Below are 17,569 nucleotides of genomic sequence, written 5' to 3' on the forward strand. Positions count from 1 at the left end.
GACAATAGGTTCGGGGGCAAGGGGAACATTAGGATGGGGAGTGAGAGTTTGTTCTTCCCCTTGCCTTTGCCATGATCTTGGCAAAAAGTCCTTTACCCTCCCGGCACTGGTGTCAATGGAAGCTTCCCTCCCTCTATAAAGAGCAGTTGTCAGAAGGAGCCATTTTCATCAGGACCACAGCAAGGGTGATAAACAATTCCTCCCCCACCCCCCGTGGCTGCTATTGACATTACAAATGGTTTTTGCGTGTTAATTGCACTCAAGCAATTAATGTCCTGTCTAGTTTGGCTTGGAGTGTTGGTGGACATTCTTCAATTAAACCCTTGCACTAGCGGAATGACGTCAACCAGCGCAAGGGGAATTACCCCCCTCTCGTCCGTCTCACGTGCGCCCTGCACCATCCCCAAATGTGCTCTGAAGGGTTGGGGGAGCCCCCAGAACATATTTACAAGACATGCAAGGGGAGGAGAGGGGGTGAACTTTACGTTGTGCAAGGGAAAATGTGCAAGGATTTTTCTTTGTGCTGATGGAACATTCAACTTAATGCTATGTTGAATGCAACCCACTGTTTCAATATCTGATTTGTGTTTCTTCTCTTGTGTAGAGAAAAAAATAGGCATCCTTCTCTCTTGCTCTCCCCCCCCCCCGGCTCAATTTATGCCACTGCCCAAGTGTAATGTGAAGCCTGGCGCTTAGGAAATTGATTGGGACAGCTTTGGAGAATCTCCAGCCTTCCAACTGCAACCATACTATTTTGTTATTTCCTCATGCCTGTTGTGTACTTAATCTGTACCTAATAAGGAAAAGTATCCTCCAAGGCACCTCGTTAATACCTGCAGACGTCATTTTTTGATACCAATTTCCACCAGCTTTGCGTATGAAAATCCTGGATTTGAAATCCTGGCATGTTTTTGAGTCTTGGATACATGTGATCATAGAATAGAATCATAGAACAGTAGAGTTGGAAGGGGTCTATAAGGCCATTTTTGTGGATGTATGCCTTCGCTTTCCCTTTGAAGGCACATATTCACTATAAATGTTGTTTCAGTTTTATACCAGTTTAACTGTCAAGGCTTCCCTCAAAGCATCCTGGGAATTGTATTCTGGTGAAGATAGGAATATAGGAAGCTGCTTTATACTGAATCAGACCATTGGTCCATCTAGCTCAGTATTGTCTACACTGACTGGCAGTGGCTGTCCTGGGTTCCAGGCAGGGGTCTCTCTCAGCCCTACCTGGAGATGCAGGGGATTGAGCTGGGAACCTTTTGCAAGTAAGGTAGATGTTCTACCATTGTGCCCTTCGCCAAATGGATGCTGGGAATTATGTGTTAAGAGATCCCTATCCGCCTTGCAAAACCATTTCTGAAGGATCCCTGTGGCGAAAGAGTTACTAGTAAGCCAGTGTCAGTCAGTGGTGTCCATGTGTTGATCATAAAGATATCAAATGCATACTCGACTGCTACATTTAAATGTTGATTAGCCCTCTGTGTTGCCCAGTTGTCCTGTGGAGGTGGTGTCTGGTTTTACTGAAAGTATCAATTTGGCTGTGTTTTTAATCCTTTAATATTTCCCTTTGTCATTCTAGGTTTTCAGCCATTATCTCAGCTGTCTTCCTATGAAATTATTGTCCCCAAGAGGATAATGAGAAAACACCGAGAAGTGCCCATTTCCAGAGCGGCAAAGGTATTTCAGAGTGGGATTTCATCATTAATATGCTGATTTCTAAGAGCCAGTGTGATGTCATGGTTAGAGTGTTGGACGGTGACCTGGGAGGCCAGGGTTCGAATCCTCACACAGCCATGAAGCTCACTGGGTGACCTTGGGCCAGTCACGGCCTCTCAGCATCAGAGGAAGGCAATGGTAAACCCCCTCTGCATACCGCTTACCATGAAAACCTTGTTCATAGGGTCACCATGAGTCGGGATTGACTTGAAGGCAGTCCTATGCTGCTTTCTGCATTGGGTGCACATCATTTGGGAGCAACTGCAAAATTACTAATCATGGACATGCTTCCTGAATGGCACAGCTGTCAAGGATTCAGGACAACCTAGTGAGATGACAGACACAACATTTGTAAAGCAGTGGGAATGACCTGACTGTTCAGTGTAAATATGCCTTTCTCTCTACAACTCTCTGTCTCTGTCTGTCTGTCTCTCTTTCTGTATGTGTGTGTGTGTGTGTGTGAGAGAGAGAGAGAGAGAGAGAGTTCTGTAAATTTGTTGCAAAAGCTGGTTGTGTGCAGTGCCTATTGTCTAATGTCTGTGAAATCAACACACAGGGCTAGCCTACGACACTTTACTAATTGACATGGAACACCAAATAGTGTTCCCTCTCCCCACACCATAGCAGCTATGACTGATCAAATTATTTTGGCAAGTGAGGCAGAACATCACACATGTTCCTCTTCCCCTCCCTGTCTGTCAAAATACAACCATAACTAAAAAAAATTATCCCTCATTCATGAAACCTGAAACCAGCTGCCTGAGCTAGCTGCCAGTTTTGCAACCATTTCATTAAAAAACAGAAGTGGCAAAGACTGAACCAACAGAGTGATAAACATAGGTAGGATGAATCTGTGCTATGCAAGAGCAAACAGACTTTCATTGGTCAGACTAAGCTGATTGTAGTGGGAAAAGGGCATTTTCTCTGCTGTGCCTGGCCTTGTCAAATTTGCTGATATTATTTTAATTTGTTTGTTGTATAGCTGACGTTATATGTTTTTATATTGTGCTTTTAATTGATGTGAGCTGCTTTGTGTAATACAAGTGTATTAGAAAGGTGGGGTAAGTCAAGATATGGTGCATTTGCTAGGGTGGGGAAGGGAAAGCCATTTTGCTTGATTGGGAATCTGTGGACCACTGAGGACATGTGAATAATTCATTGATGGTACCTGCAGAAATTGCTGAATAATTCTCTCTTCCTTCTTCTTTTGAGGTCGATTTGACATATGCAATAAACGTGGAAGGAACTAGGTATATACTTCTTCTAGAAAAAAACAAGTACGTGACTCCTTTTCTGTTGTACTGGTCTGTTTTCCTTCTTCCTGGTAATTGTTGGAAGTGGGGCAAGATCAACTGCTGTTTTGTTCTTTTGTTTATGCTCCAGAAGGCAGATAGAGTTAGGGTCCTCCAGATTGATTACCTTTACCTGTGATGCTCTGACTGACTTCCTTCCGTCACTAGACTGATACATCTTAAGGAAAGCTTATCTGCCCCTCCTCCTTCCGCCCTTTCCTCTCTTCTCTTCTTCGACTGTCTGTGCTCGCTCTCTCCTGAGCCATGAGGGCAACTCCCAAGCCTGGGCATTGTGCCTTCAACTTAGTTAGAACTAGGCATGCCTTTCTATCTACTATGTATTGCTATAAATAAATAGCTTTTCTTATTTTACTAAGTCTTAAGTCTCAGTGATCTCAATGCAGGAAAAAGCCTGCTTTCTTAGGTAAATACACACACTGGAACACAGCTTTTCAGACTGTTGATGTTCTCTGCTAACATCTATACAAATTTACACAACAGTTGTTATGGGCTGCCTGAACTTGGCATGTTTGGTCCTTTTTCCTGATCCTGAAAGTGACCTGCAAAGGTGTACAGAACACATGAGAGCCCTCACAAAGAAACAATCAGTTTGATTGAATTTCTTCACCCATCCCCTCTGCTTCCCTCCTAAATGCCAGTGAAGCATTTTTGGCTTTGCTATTGTGATAACAAATATCAGGTCCTCTCTCATACACAGAGCTTGCAGTCAGCTATTTGTGTACAGGGTGGTGCTGTAGCTGAGTGTTGAGAATCTGCTTTGCATGCAGAAGGTCCCAGGCCTTAATCCTCAGTACCTCCAGGGAAGGCTGGAGACATTCCCTGTCTGAAACTTTGAAGAGCCGCTGCCAATCAATGTGGACCTCTGTTCTTCAACCTGGGGTTCCCAGATAATCTTGGACTACAACTCCCATCATCCCCAGACAGCTTAGCTTAGTCAAGGGATCATAGGAGTTGTAGTCCAACAACATCTGGGGACCCAAACTCAAAGAGCACTGACATAGACAGCACTAAGATAGATGGACCAGTACTCTGACTCAATATAAAAATAGCTTTCTATGCCCATATAGATGGGGGGCGGGATTACGGCTATACCGAATAGAATGGGTTGTATTCAACTAAATTCTACTCAGAGTAGATCTATTAAAATTAATGAACCATAGGTAATCATGTCTTTTAACCTCAATGAATCTACTGTGAGTAGAACTAGCATTGAATACCACCCAAAATGTGTATGTACATATGGGGGGGGGTATTCCATACTAGTTCTGCTCAAAGTAAACCCATTGAAGTTAATAGACATGACTAACAGTTTCATTAATTTCAGTGGGTCTGCTCCAAGTAGGCCTTAGCTGAATACAACCCTATGTATACTTGTGTGTGTATTGCTTTTGTTCTTGTAATGTTTTTTTAAAAAACCTAATTTAGAAAATACAGTAATTGCAAGGATATAATTACCAAAAAAAGTTACTGATTTTCCCACTTTTGCCCTCAAGTTTACAAATCTTTTCCAAAGTTCTTCTTTCAAGGCTATTTACATAGAAACATTTTTCTTTCCTTTTTTTAAGGGTTTAAAAATTTCAGTGGTTATTTTTACAATGTCTTGTTTGTTTCAAAAAGTATTCTTTACTAATAATCAAAAGAAAAGAAGGGGGTTTATAACTAATCCTGGATTTAATGTCCCCCATGACTGTTTGTTCTTGATTAACCATGAGGTCTAGGGCAGAGGTTCCCAAAACTGTGGCCCGTGGAGCACCAGTGGTCCGCAAGCATCATTCCAATGGTCCGTGGCATGTCTGCATTAAAGATTCATATTGATTTGGAATTGTGTTTGTATTACTTCCTTTATTTCTTCTATCGTACTTTATTGTATTCTAATTTGAATTCTATGGAATTCAAATTGTAATAAAGCGTTAAGAAAGAAAAGAAGCAATATAAATACAATTAAAGATATCTAAGCACCGCGCATTGTAATTGCTACAACAGGCAGAGAAATCATTAAGTGGTCTGCCAAGACCTTCAGCAATTATCAAGTGGTCCGTGGAGAAAAACATCTGGAAGCCACTGGTCTAGGGACATTTTTAACATTCAAGTTTTTAATTTGGCTTGTTTTTCACCATATTCATTAAATTGATATTGTAGGGTTTTGCTTCTTTTTGAAAGCTGCCTTAGGAGGATTTACCCTGAAAGCTGTGCGTGTGTGTGTGAGAGAGAAAGAATACATATCCAAGATGCAAATCTAAATATCTGTTTCTCTATGGGAGGAGAGTGAGATATGGTATGGGGGTCAGACAGTTTAGCAGTTTGTGGCTTTTTCAGCTTCTTTCCCCCCTCCCATTCTCACTTTGCAACTCAGCATTCTTGGTTCCCCTTTCTTTGGGCCAGATCAATTTTTACCTGATTTTGTTTTTTTTAAAAGCAATTATTTTCTAAAGTGTTTCTCTGTTATACCTCCCCCTCCTCCTGGTCTGAAATTCTTTCAGAGCCCTTGTGCCCAAAGACTTCACAGTTTATACTTACAGTGAAGATGGAACGCTGCATTCTGAAATTCTGAATCTCCAGGTACGTTTTTCTTTCTCCTATATTTTTTGTGAAAATGGGTGTCTTGGAAGACTGCCTCTCTCTCTCTCTCTCTCTCTCTCTCTCTCTCTCTTGCACGAATGGTGTCTTGGGTGCGTGGGGGGAGGGGGCAGTCAGACATCCAGCACAGAAACAAAGATTTCCCTGGGGCTGGTGAGAACCAAGGGGCAAATTATTTCTATTGCCTGAAATGCGGGAATGGGCCTGGGGTTGCTGTGACGCTGTAAGGGTGGTGCTGTATGGTAGAGTTGGAAGGGGCCTACCAGGCCATTGAGTCCAACCCACTGCTCAATGCAGGGATCCAACTTAAAGCATCCCGGACAGGTGGCTGTCCAGCTGCCTCTTGGATACCTCTAGTGTTGGACAGACCACCACCTCCCTAGGTAATCGTTATACTGTTCTGACAGTTAGGGTGTTTTTCCTGATGTTCATTCAAAATCTAGCTTCCTGTATAGGCTGGCGAACTGCATCACAAAATGCAAACCCAGGCAAATTTTGAAGGATAGCTGTGTTTCGGTTCTCATATTGTTTCAGAAAGTGTGAATTTGATAGATTTAGCTTAGAATGTGAAGTGAATTGTAATTCTTGCCCATTCCTATTTTGGACTACAGCTCCTGCACCTGGTGGGCGCCAGGTTGGGGAAGGCCGCCCTAGCATAGAGCTTTCTGTTGCTGCAGCAATTGTAGTGTGTTTGCTTCTACTTTATCCCCACACACCAGCTTTTGCTCCTTTCTTTCATCAGTGGTGCCTGCTTCCACACCATACATTCAAAGCGCATTCCCTCCCTTCTCCAAAGACTTCTGGGAACTGTAGTTTATCCCTCACAGAGCTACAGCTCCCAGGATTCTTTTGGGGCTTAGAGGAGCAAAGTGCTTTAAAGGTATGGTGTGTACGCAGCTGGTGTCTCTTAATGGAAAGAAAACAAGGCATTCTGATCTTATGACTCTCTGAGGAGAGCGTGGGCGGTGGGTTTTGGTTGCTGAGCCGTGGAGTATCCATTCAGTAAATGGCTATATAGGAGAAGGACTCTGGCCCTGGGGGATTATGAGCTTGCTTTAAGTGCTTTTAGGAGGAGGGAGCCAAGGAGTGATTGAGTTTAGTGGACTGAAAATAGAGATGAATTCCCAGAAGAACACCTTGTTTTAGTCAGAGCTTTGACAGCCACGTAGATGGAGGGGAGATTCCTTCCTCAAGCTCTCTAATCCACGGGGTCAGCTTCTGAGAATGGGTTCCCATCTGCGCTATACATTTAAAGCAGTTTTATACCACTTTAAACAGTCCTGGCTTACCCAAAATAATTCTAGGAACTTTAGTTTGTTGAGGGTGCTGAGAGTTCTTAGTAGAGACCCCTATTCCCCTCACAGAGCTACAATACGTAGAGAGTTACCTGGGGGTTGATTGTTAAACTACTTTGGGAATTGTAGCTCTATAAAGTGACCCCAGTGCATACCTCACAACTCTTAGCGACCTTAGCAAACTACAGTTCCCAGGATTCTTTGGGGTAGGCCATGACTATTTAAAGTGGTATAATATTGCTTTAAAAGTATAGTGCAGATAGGGCCTAGGCATGACAGCAGCCATTTTGTCAATATGTTTGCTAGTGGCACAGTCACACTGAGCATTAAAAGCATAAGAAAAGCCCTGCTGGATCAGGCCAAAGGCCTAGCTGGTCCAGCATCCTGTTCTCACATTGGCCAATCAAATGTTCATGGGAATCCGGCAAGTAGAACCTGAGTGTAACAGTACTCTTCCCCATGTTCAGCCAAAGGGCAGGAGGTTGCAGAGGTTCTTTAAAAAAGTTTCAGGTAGGCAATGAAATTTACACCAAATGTGCTTTTATTTATTTATTTATTTATACCCCACCTTTCAGCCAAAGGCCCTCAAGGCGGCTTACAAAGAAAAATAAACACAGGTGTAGAAATACAATAAAAATACAATAAAAACAATACAATTTACAAAAATTAAATTAGATAACAAATAACATTATCATTAACATTATCGGCACTGCCAAGAAAGAAGAGGTGGTGTTAGCGGGGGCGGCAGCTCCGGAGAGACAGAAGGGCGACAGGCATTTGTTGCAGCAAATAATGTATCATAGAATGAGGGCAAAAAGAAGCAAAAGAGCAGATAATACAAACTTCCAGTTTCAGGAGACCTCTCTAGTTGTTATGGCAACAGTTGAATTCCTGGTCATCAATCACGCCTTTCCTCCTATCCTTGCCTTAAGGTATGCACTGGGGTCTCTGAGAGCAAAGGGCTTCTATTACGCTTTATGTATGATTCTGCTACTCTACTATAGCTGAGTAGTTCATTTGTTTACATTCTATTTCTTTGGCCTTTAAGTCTATAGGCTAACTTTAGAGGAGCTTAATTAGCCAGTTAAGGTAACTGAACACTACTGTGCCAGCCTCATGTACTGTGGATGCTATATCTGATGCCCCAAACCCACAAATGCTCCTGCAACAGCTTCTGTCATCATTCATTTTCTTGTAGTTAACTTTAAAAGCTTGGCAAACAGCCACTAAAGATAGCTGGGTGTTCCCATGCTAATCACATCCGCTGCTAATGGCTTTGATCATGTTGGCAAGCAGCCAACATAGACTCCCTTTTAAACACACCCTCTTATGACATCATGTGACATAATGCATTCCCATATAGAATTAACTCCTGAAAGGACACAGCCTAAATGATTCTGCTATTGCAATGGCGCAGCTACATATAAAAGTATACAATTCAGGCCCCAACATAGGCTCCAGCTAGGGCATTAAAGGGGCAATTGCTGGACTCCACCTATCTTCTCGAAATACACCCTTCTTTGAATATTTTCCAATACTTCTCACGTGTTGTTTTACTTTATTTATTTTTACTAGTTTTTTAATTTATTGTAACACATATTACTCTGCATGTTACAGCAAAAAAAAGGCTCCCAAAGTGACTTAAAAATATAAGTAATAAGAAGGTCTCTGCCCTTAGGCTTATAGTCTAAAAGACAAGACACAAAAGGAAAGGAGATTGGAAGGAGGAAGAAAAAAGTCTCTAGTTCACGGATTCTTGACTACAGAGTTGTTGTTTTTTCAATGACCAGATGGACCTGTGTCTGAATACCAGTTGCTGGGAATCACAAGAGGGGAGAGTGATGCTGTTGAGCTCAGGTCCCTCTTTTGCAAACTTCCCAGAGGCATCTGTTTGGCCACTGTGAGAGGAAGATGCTGCACTAGGTGGGCCTTCAACCTGATCCAGCAAAGTTCTTCTTGTGTTCTTAGGAACGTAGAGCAACCATGATATTGCCCCCAAGTACAGCAATTTACAGTAGGGAAAAAAGTTCCCAATTGCACGAATTGCTTTTTAAAAATTAAACACCAGGTGCAGGGTGGAGAAATTTTCACCAGTGTCACGGCTGGGGAGGGAATGAATGCTTAAACCTCCCCTCGCTACTTCTTGCATTCCTGATGACAATTGCTTCCCCACAGCCCCTGATATTTAATTTTTTTAAAGCCCCTGACATGAATCCTAACAGCATAATTCACTTGCAGTTCCCACAGACTCCATGTGAGACAGTTCATAACATCCTGTTTGTATTTCCATACGGCTTGAAGAACATGCTTGCTTGCTCCTAGCTCCAAAAGTCTGTTAGGGTGGGGAACAGAGTACTCCAAATACTGTGCAGCTGTATGGGTGCTTTCCAGATGTCTGCATCTCTGAACTCTGGCTGACAGATGTTGTTATGGGGATGGAAGACAACTTCTATTCTTTTTTTATTAGCAGGCTCTCAGCTTTGCCAATTAATGAGCTCTTGTAAACAAACAACCATTTTGGGGAAGTTTTTTCCTTTCTGTGATTTGTGTGCAGCATAACTCATAAGAAGAGCCCTGCTGGATCAGACCAATGGTCCATCTTGTCCAACCCCCTGCTTCCCATAGTGGTCAACTGAATGCTTCCAGGAAGCTGGGCTTGAAGGCAATAGACTGTCTAGCAACTGGTGTTTAGTGGCATACTGACTCTGAACATGGAGGTTCTACTGAGCTATCATTGTCAAATAGACACAGATAGGCCTCTCTTTCTACATCAGAGATGGGGAACCTATGGCCCTCTGGATGCTTTTGGACTCCCAACTCCCATCAGTTCCATCATGGCTGATTACCATGCTTGATGGATAATTTTAGGCCAGCAACATCTGGTGTGCAACAGGCTCCCCTGCCCAATTCTGCATTAAGTTGTATACAGTAATCACCTTTTAAAAATTAAGCTGGTGGATATCACCACAACTTGTGGCACTGAATTCCACAAATGAATTAATATGCTGGAACACAATTGGTTGAAATTCACCATGTGTGTAGGTCAGCCTTCTCAACAAGGTACCCTCCAGGTGAGGCCTTAGTGGTGCTGCCACTGGGGGCTGTTTGTTTGGCATTGACACTTGACGGGGCCTTTTCAGTGGTGGTTCTCTATTTGTGGAATGCCTCCCTGATGAGGTGCAACTGTCCCCCTCTTTATTATCTTATCCCAGTCTGCACCTATGTTGGAACTGTTTTTAAAGATTTTATTTTAAAAGATGTTTTGTTTTAAAGATATTTTTAAGATGTTTTACAGATGTTTTAAGTGTTTTCCTTGGGCTCCTTCTGAATAATTTATATCCTGCCAGTCCTCCCAAAGGAGCCCAGGGTAGCAAACACAACAACAGTGAAAACATTTTAAAAAGCATTCTAAAAACATGTTTAAAAGCATTCTAAAAACAGTTAAAAACATTCTAAAAACAGTGATCTCATGGTTGCCGGGAACTGTATCTCTGAGCCATCCAATGCCTGGATAAACAGGAATGTTTTTAAATTCCTCCTGAAAGAAGCAGTAGTAGTAGTTGTTTATCATCATCATCATCATCATCGGAAGGCTGGTATAGGTATTTCAGAAGCTAATAGGAATCCAGTAGTTCTGCTACTTATGTTTCTTCCTGGCTTCCTTTGTACCTAATTCTTTTCCTAGAAATTGTTCCAAAAACATTCCTCTGGAGGCAACAACTGTGTGGCAGCTGGCCCACAGGGAGGAACTTCTTGCTGTGGCTCTTCCAACGGCAACAGTAATTAGCTTCCAGGTTAGCCAGAGGCAACAGTTCTGAAACCTTGCTTGGGCAGTGATGAAAATGCATCAGGTGCAATCCTATTACACACTTACCTGGGACTGAGTCATGTTGAACTCAATAGGATTTACTTCTGAGCAGGTGTGTATGGGATTGCACTGTCAAAAGAGGCTTTCAGTTAGCCCACTCATTCATGGAGAGTAGGAATCTTCTCTGGGTAACCAGGCAGGAAGGCATATATAAATGAGAAAAGAGGTAGTTCTTTGCTTTTTAGAAACAAATTTATTTCAGATTATTAATGGTGCCAGAGAGAGCCAGTGTGGCATACTGGTTGGAGTGTTGGACTACGACATGGGAGACCAGGGTTTGAATCCCCACACAGCCATGAAGCTCAGTGGGTGATCTTGGACCAGTCACTGCCTCTCAGCCTCAGAGGGGGGCAATGGTAAACCACCTCTGAATACCACTTACCATGAAAATCCTATTCATAGGGTCACCATAAGTCAGAATTGACTTGAAGACAGTCCATTTCCATTTCATTTCAATGTTGCCAGAAATGACCAACAGAAGCATTAGGCAGGCAGGCTGGCTGGCTGGCTAGTAATACTTTTTGCAGGCTAATACCTTCTGTGGCCTTGTGTACAAGTCTAGGTTATATGTCCTCTTCCCCACCCACCACCCCTCACCCTGAGTTCCCATAATGTTGGGCTGGTATGTAAAGGTTAGACTGTTTTCACCTGGGAAGCTTAAAGCTACTTTGCTTTTAAATCAACTTAGGGCACAAGTGAAAAACCTTCTTTGACTGAAGAGCATGTTCAAATCCTCTTCTGGATTCTCTTCCAGGTTAAGAGCACGTTCACAAAAAAGTGATGCAAAAAGCATGAGAAATGGATGGATGTATATTTTAAGGGAAATGACAATCCTGGGCACGCTTCTTGGGGAGGACCGTGAGCATGTGCTTTGCATGCATCAGGTTCTAGGCTCAATCCCCAGCATCTCCAGGTAGGAACCCAATCTGACACTCTGGAGAGCCACTGCCAGTCAGTGTAGACAAAACTGAGCTAGATGGTCCAACGCAGTATAAGGTAGTTCCCTGTGTTCCATGTCAGTCCCATTGAACATCTGAGCAAAGGTGCATAAAGTTGCACAATTGGTGAAAACTTTTCTTTCCCCCACAACTCTATTATCCTCTTCCCCTCCAACCCTAAATACACAGATACTCTCAGAGGAGACTGGTGGCTCCAATGTCAGCGGGGCAGTGAATCCGCTCCAGGGTTTAGTCCGAACTTTCAAGGAGCTGACAAAAATGGATGCAGTGGAAGAGTGCTGTGGTGTGCAGATTGAGATATCTGTCTATTCCATCCCATTTTGTCTCATCCCAACTGTCTTATCTTGAAATTCACACACTGTCTGTAGTATAAGAGAGCCTTCAGTACAGATTGCAGCACCAGCATCATCAAAAAAAATTTCAAAGTGCCAAAGGTGTGCTAAGCACTGTACTAAATGGTAAGAACATGTCCCTGCCTGCAAGCTTGCAATCTAAGAAAAACATGAAAGAAACAGAGAAGTTAGCTGGAAGAAAAGGACAAAACTTTGCACCAGCTGGGAGAGAGTAAAAGGAGGCCAGATAATTATCTATTGCATGTATAGCCTACCTTCCCTCTAAGAAGCTCAAGGTGGCATACATGGTTCTTCCCCTTTCCATTTTATCCTCACAACAACCCTGCAAGGCTAAGACACAGTGAGTGGCCCAAGGTCACTTTGTGAGTTTCGTGGCTGATGGGGGATTTGAACCCTGGTTGCCCAAGGCCAAGGCTTACACCCTAACCACCATGCTGAGCTGGCTCTTTACAGTGTAGTCATTAAGGGAAAAAACCATCATCCTCATTTTTAAAAAAGGTAACCATACGTAAGACTGCATAAGTAAAGCACTTTACTGTAAAACATAAATAAATCATCAATTGCTTTGTTAAACATTCAGAGCAGCATAACAAAACAATGACAACTGAGAGATTGGTGGCATATTCCAGAGATGTAGCTGTTTTGTTGTATAGCACAAGCAACAAAGAGCAGCCTTCAGCAACCTGGTGCCCTCCAGATGTTTGGGGTTTTAGCTTGTATCAACCGCAGCCAGCACTGCTGCATGATCCTGGGGCTGATGGGACCACAGTCGTGGTGTGTGGGGCTGAAGGGGGTTGTCATCCAAAACATCTGGAGGACACTAGGTTGGTGAAGGCTGATAGAGTGTTGTGACACCTTAAAGACTAACCAGTGCATTATGGCACAGTCTCTCACTGGCCATAGGCTACTTTATTAGGTCCAGGAGGTGTATTCTTGGTGAGGAAAGTCAAGATAATAAAACCAGTTTATCATAGAATCATAGAATAGTAGAGTTGGAAGGGGCCTACAAGGCCATCAAGTCCAACCCCCTGCGCAATGCAGGAATCCAAATCAAAGCATTCCCGACAGATGGCTGTCCAGCTGCCTCTTGAATGCCTCCAGTGTCGGAGAGCCCACTACCTCTCTAGGTAATTGGTCCATTGTCATATGGCTCTAACAGGAAGTTTTTCCTGATGTCCAGTTGAAATCTGGCTTCCTGCAACTTGAGCCCATTATTCAGTGTCCTGTACTCTGGGACGATTGAGAAGAGATCCCGGCCCCAGAGCTGCCCCTAGGCACCAGGAAGTGGAGCAGTTGCCCCGGGCCCTGTGCTTTGGGGGACCCCTGTGCTTGGCAATCTGAGAAGCTGGGCTGCAGCAGGGGTTTTCCTCTTTCTTCAGCCGTGCAGCGGCCATCTCGCCAGCTGTTTCCCGAGCTGATTTTAGGCGGGAAGTTTGAATCCCCTGCCTGCTCTTCCGCTGCGTGACTGAGTCAGTGGCTTCCCTGTGCTACCGCTGCTCATCAACTGTGAAAATCTAGATTTTGACAAGTTGATTAATGATTTTGCAGAAGTGAAAGCAAGGAAAAGAAATCTTTGAGAATAAATATATAGTTTCTTATATTTGTATTATTTTAATTTTAATCTGAAAGTAATTGCCCATCAATAAAGCAGCCAGGCCCAGACATTTACAGAAATGATTACATTCTGTTATCCTCGATATCTAAAACAATGGTTCTGCACAAAGTGTTTTCAATTGTTTAGTTAGGAAGATAAAGATGGGAAAATATGCCTAGAAACAGACTGCCATATCTAGCAGATATCAACAAAGGGAAGACAGATGTCAAAAGACCAGTGGACAAATGGATATGGAACAGGTTGACTAGAGGTCTGTTCCCTGAAGTGAAGGTAATCATATTTGTATTTAATAGGTTGTTAGCCTCATATGTAAATATAATAATTACATATATTCGTAAATAAAATCTCTCTCTCTAAATATATATATATATAGAGAGAGAGAGAATGTGGGGGGAGGGGACAACTATGCTTTTGCCCCAGGCCCCGCACATACTAAGGGTGGGCCTGCCCAGCCCTCCTCTATTTGACAATCTTTCATGTACTTGAAGAGTGCTATCATATCTCCCCTCCGTCTTCTCTTCTCCAGGCTAAACATGCCCAGTTCTTTCATTCTCTCCTCATATCTTCCATTAAGGCTGCAGTCCTAAGGACACATTCCTTGGAGTAAGCCCAACTGAACACAGTGGGACATTATTTCATTTATTTATTTATGTATTAAATGTCTATCCCACCCTTCCTCTCAAAGGAGCCCAGGTCAACATACACACAAATGATAAACAAATGAAAACTTCTTAAAAAACTCCAACACAGATGCAGACTAGGAAAGATCACTGCTTAAATAGCTTGTTGGAAGATGAAGGTCTTCAGGAGGTGCTCTGAAGATAACAGAGACTTAGAAGTTTACAGATCTTCTGTGTTGCCCTTCTTTCAAAGTAGACCCTAGGACGGCTTACACACATTGAATAAACAAACAATAAAACACAATTAAAAATGTAAAGCGCTCAACAAAACAATCAGCATTTCTAAAAACCCTCATCAACAATAAAACAGCAGCAGCACATAATCATCCTGGGTTCTTGGACAATCAAATGAAATTCCACCAAAAGCCTGAGTAAATAGATGTGTCTTAACCTGGTGCTGGAAGCTCAGAAATGTAGCCGTCATCCATGGAAAAGAATTCAATGGTTGGGGTGTCACTACAGAGAAGCCCCTATGACATGTCATCACACATGCCTCTGATGGCCAGTTGCTGGGAATCACTGGTGGGGAGAGGGGTGTTCCACTCAGGTCCTGCTTGTGGGCTTCCGTTTGTGGCATCTGGTTGGCCACTGTGAAAACAGGATGCTGGATATAGAGGGCCTTTGGCCTGATCCAGCAGACATACTTCTTTGTAGGTTTCCTTATGCACTGGATTGTGCAGCACATGTACAGTGTAGATGCAGCCTTAAGTGGTTTCCAAGTGATGTGTTTATTGAGCATTCATTCCAATTTGTTTGCATAAAGTTTGCAGGAAGGCTAGATGATGTCTTCTGTTTACTGAGCATGCATTCTGATTTGTTAGCAGGGAGGTTTTATATGGTGTCGTGGCAAACAATTATTATCCCATGCTTTTAAGTCTATTTTCCTGTCATTCTCCTTACTGCAAAAAGTCTTGGTTTTAATTTTTTTTTGGTTGAAGCACAAGAACGCCAAATTCACTTCGATTGCATAACCTAAATATATAGGTATGCGACTGAGTCCCACCTGCAAAGTACAGTAGCAACTGCCTAAATGCGGGTTTACAGTGTAATCTTAACTATAGGAAGTTGGCATAATTTACACCAGTGTAACTTAAATCAGGTAAGTTGCCCCTATTCCAAACTGTGTTCAGAAACCTCTGGGAAGAGCTACTGCAGGCCAAGGCAATAGATGAGTCTGGACCCGAGTTTTGAGGATTGGGCCCTAGGTCATATGACCAATCTGAATGGGGTTTGAAATAGGTGGAAGTCTCTCCTTGCCTGGACTGCCCTTGCCACACCTCTGGAACACCTGCTTTTTGGGAGTTATGGTGGTGTAAATTATTCTAGCTTATGACAATGAAGACATTGAAGTTGTCAAGGATTATCAATACCTTGGCATAGACATTAACCAAAATGGAGACAATAGTCAAGAAATCAGAAGAAGGCTAGGACTGGGGAGGGCAGCTATGAGAGAACTAGAAACGGTCCTCAAATGCAAAGATGTATCACTGAACTCTAAAGTCAGGATCATTCAGACCATGGTATTCCCGATCTCTATGTGCAGATGTGAAAGTTGGACAGTGAAAAAAGCGGACAAGAGAAAAATAAACTCCTTTGAAATGTGGTATTGGGGAAGAGCTTTGTACATACCATGGACTGCGAAAAAGACAAATAATTGGGTATTAGAAGAAATTAAATCAGAACTATCACTAGAAGCTAAAATGATGAAACAGGTTATCATACTTTGGACACATAATGAGAAGACATGGTTCATTAGAAAAGAAAATAATGCTGGGAAAAACAGAAGGGAGTAGGAAAAGAGGAAGGCCAAACAAGAGATGGATTGATTCCATAAAGGAAGCCACAGACTTGAATTTACAAGATCTGAACAGGGTGGTTTATAACAGATGCTATTGGAGATCACTGACTGATAGGGTCACCATAAGTCATAATCGACTTGAAGTCACATAACAACAACACGTTACAACAGCTGAGCCCTGGCCCAGCTGGGAAAGTCCAAAATTGCTCCATCTGAACCCTGTCATCCTGGCAGATTGTGGGTTTGGATTGCAATGTTAAGTTTCTTGATTCGTGAGACCTGTGTGGTACCAACACTCTGACCCTGAGCAACAGAAATCGCTATGTGCAACTTGGCAACCTTTCCTTCATTTGCTTTCTCCCGCTCTCCTACCCTTTAGGATCACTGCCACTATCTGGGATATGTAAGAGGTGTGACGAATTCCTTGGCTGCTATCAGCACATGCTCTGGACTGAGGTAATTGCAGTGTTCGTGTGCTTTGTTCCGGAGGAGGGGGGAAGTGGCGCAGAGAGAGGAGGCAGAAAAGCTGCCACTCCTGCCTCACCGGCACCTGTCCTGCTTTGCACTTAGCTACCTGTTATTCCTCAGCTGACCTGGGGATCCTCAGGCTGGCCCTCAGGGTGCTCCAGGTCATATCTACTCCTCAGGCCAGATGCCACATTGATGCTGCTCTGTACCCTCCTCAAGTGCTTTGGCCCGTCTCAGATGTGGACTGAGAGAAGCCCTCTTGCTTTCCTGGATGGAGAGATGGTAGGTGGGTGCATAGAAACCCCTGGAGCACATCAGACGAGCCTGGCTGCTGGGTCAGGCTAGTGGCCCATCTAGTCCAGCATCCTGTTCTCACAGTGGCCAGCCAGATGCTGGTGGGAATCCCACAAGCAGGACCTGAGCGCCAAGGGCTGCTCTCCCCTCCTGCAACTGGTATTCAGAGGTAAACTGCCTCAGACTGTGGAGACAAAGCACGTCTTTAGAATACAGCCTCTTTTATAAAGGTTAGAGGCACATTCATTACTCCTCCCCCACTTTTTTCCCCTCTGGACCCACCCGCTACTGGCACTCAGCTCCCAGAAGGCGGCCTGTGAAGGAATGAAGTCCTCGGGCTGTGGAGGATGGGTTGATGAGGGGTAGCAGAGCTGACTTCTCCTTTTCCCTCTTTGCTCCTCAGGATTCTAGACAATCCCTCTGTGCAATGGAGAGAGTGTCTCCATTGAGCCTGTAACTCTGTGTGGCCACAGAATCATAGAATCATAGAACAGTAGAGTTGGAAGGGGCCTACAAGGCCATCAAGTCCAATCCCCTGCTCAATACAGGAATCCAGCTTAAGCATTCCCAACAGGCGACTGTCCAGTTGCCTCTTGAAGGCCTCCAGCGTTGGAGAGCCCACCACCG

At 43.5% G+C, this 17,569-nt stretch overlaps 1 protein-coding gene across 4 annotated transcripts in view; it reads left to right on the forward strand.

Moving 5' to 3' along the window:
- Positions 1 to 17,569, forward strand: part of ADAM9 (ADAM metallopeptidase domain 9) — a 113,648-nt gene that overhangs the window by 23,578 nt on the left and 72,501 nt on the right. For all 4 annotated transcript variants that reach the window (XM_061592350.1, XM_061592349.1, XM_061592351.1 and 1 more), the window contains exons 2-5: positions 1,586 to 1,683; positions 2,935 to 2,999; positions 5,516 to 5,594; positions 16,560 to 16,636. In XM_061592350.1, coding sequence (XP_061448334.1) covers positions 1,586 to 1,683; positions 2,935 to 2,999; positions 5,516 to 5,594; positions 16,560 to 16,636 — 319 coding nt within the window. The remainder of the gene's footprint in view (positions 1 to 1,585; positions 1,684 to 2,934; positions 3,000 to 5,515; positions 5,595 to 16,559; positions 16,637 to 17,569) is intronic.

Source organism: Rhineura floridana, chromosome 12, assembly GCF_030035675.1.
Source record: "Rhineura floridana isolate rRhiFlo1 chromosome 12, rRhiFlo1.hap2, whole genome shotgun sequence".
In the NCBI taxonomy this organism is placed as follows: domain Eukaryota; kingdom Metazoa; phylum Chordata; class Lepidosauria; order Squamata; family Rhineuridae; genus Rhineura; species Rhineura floridana.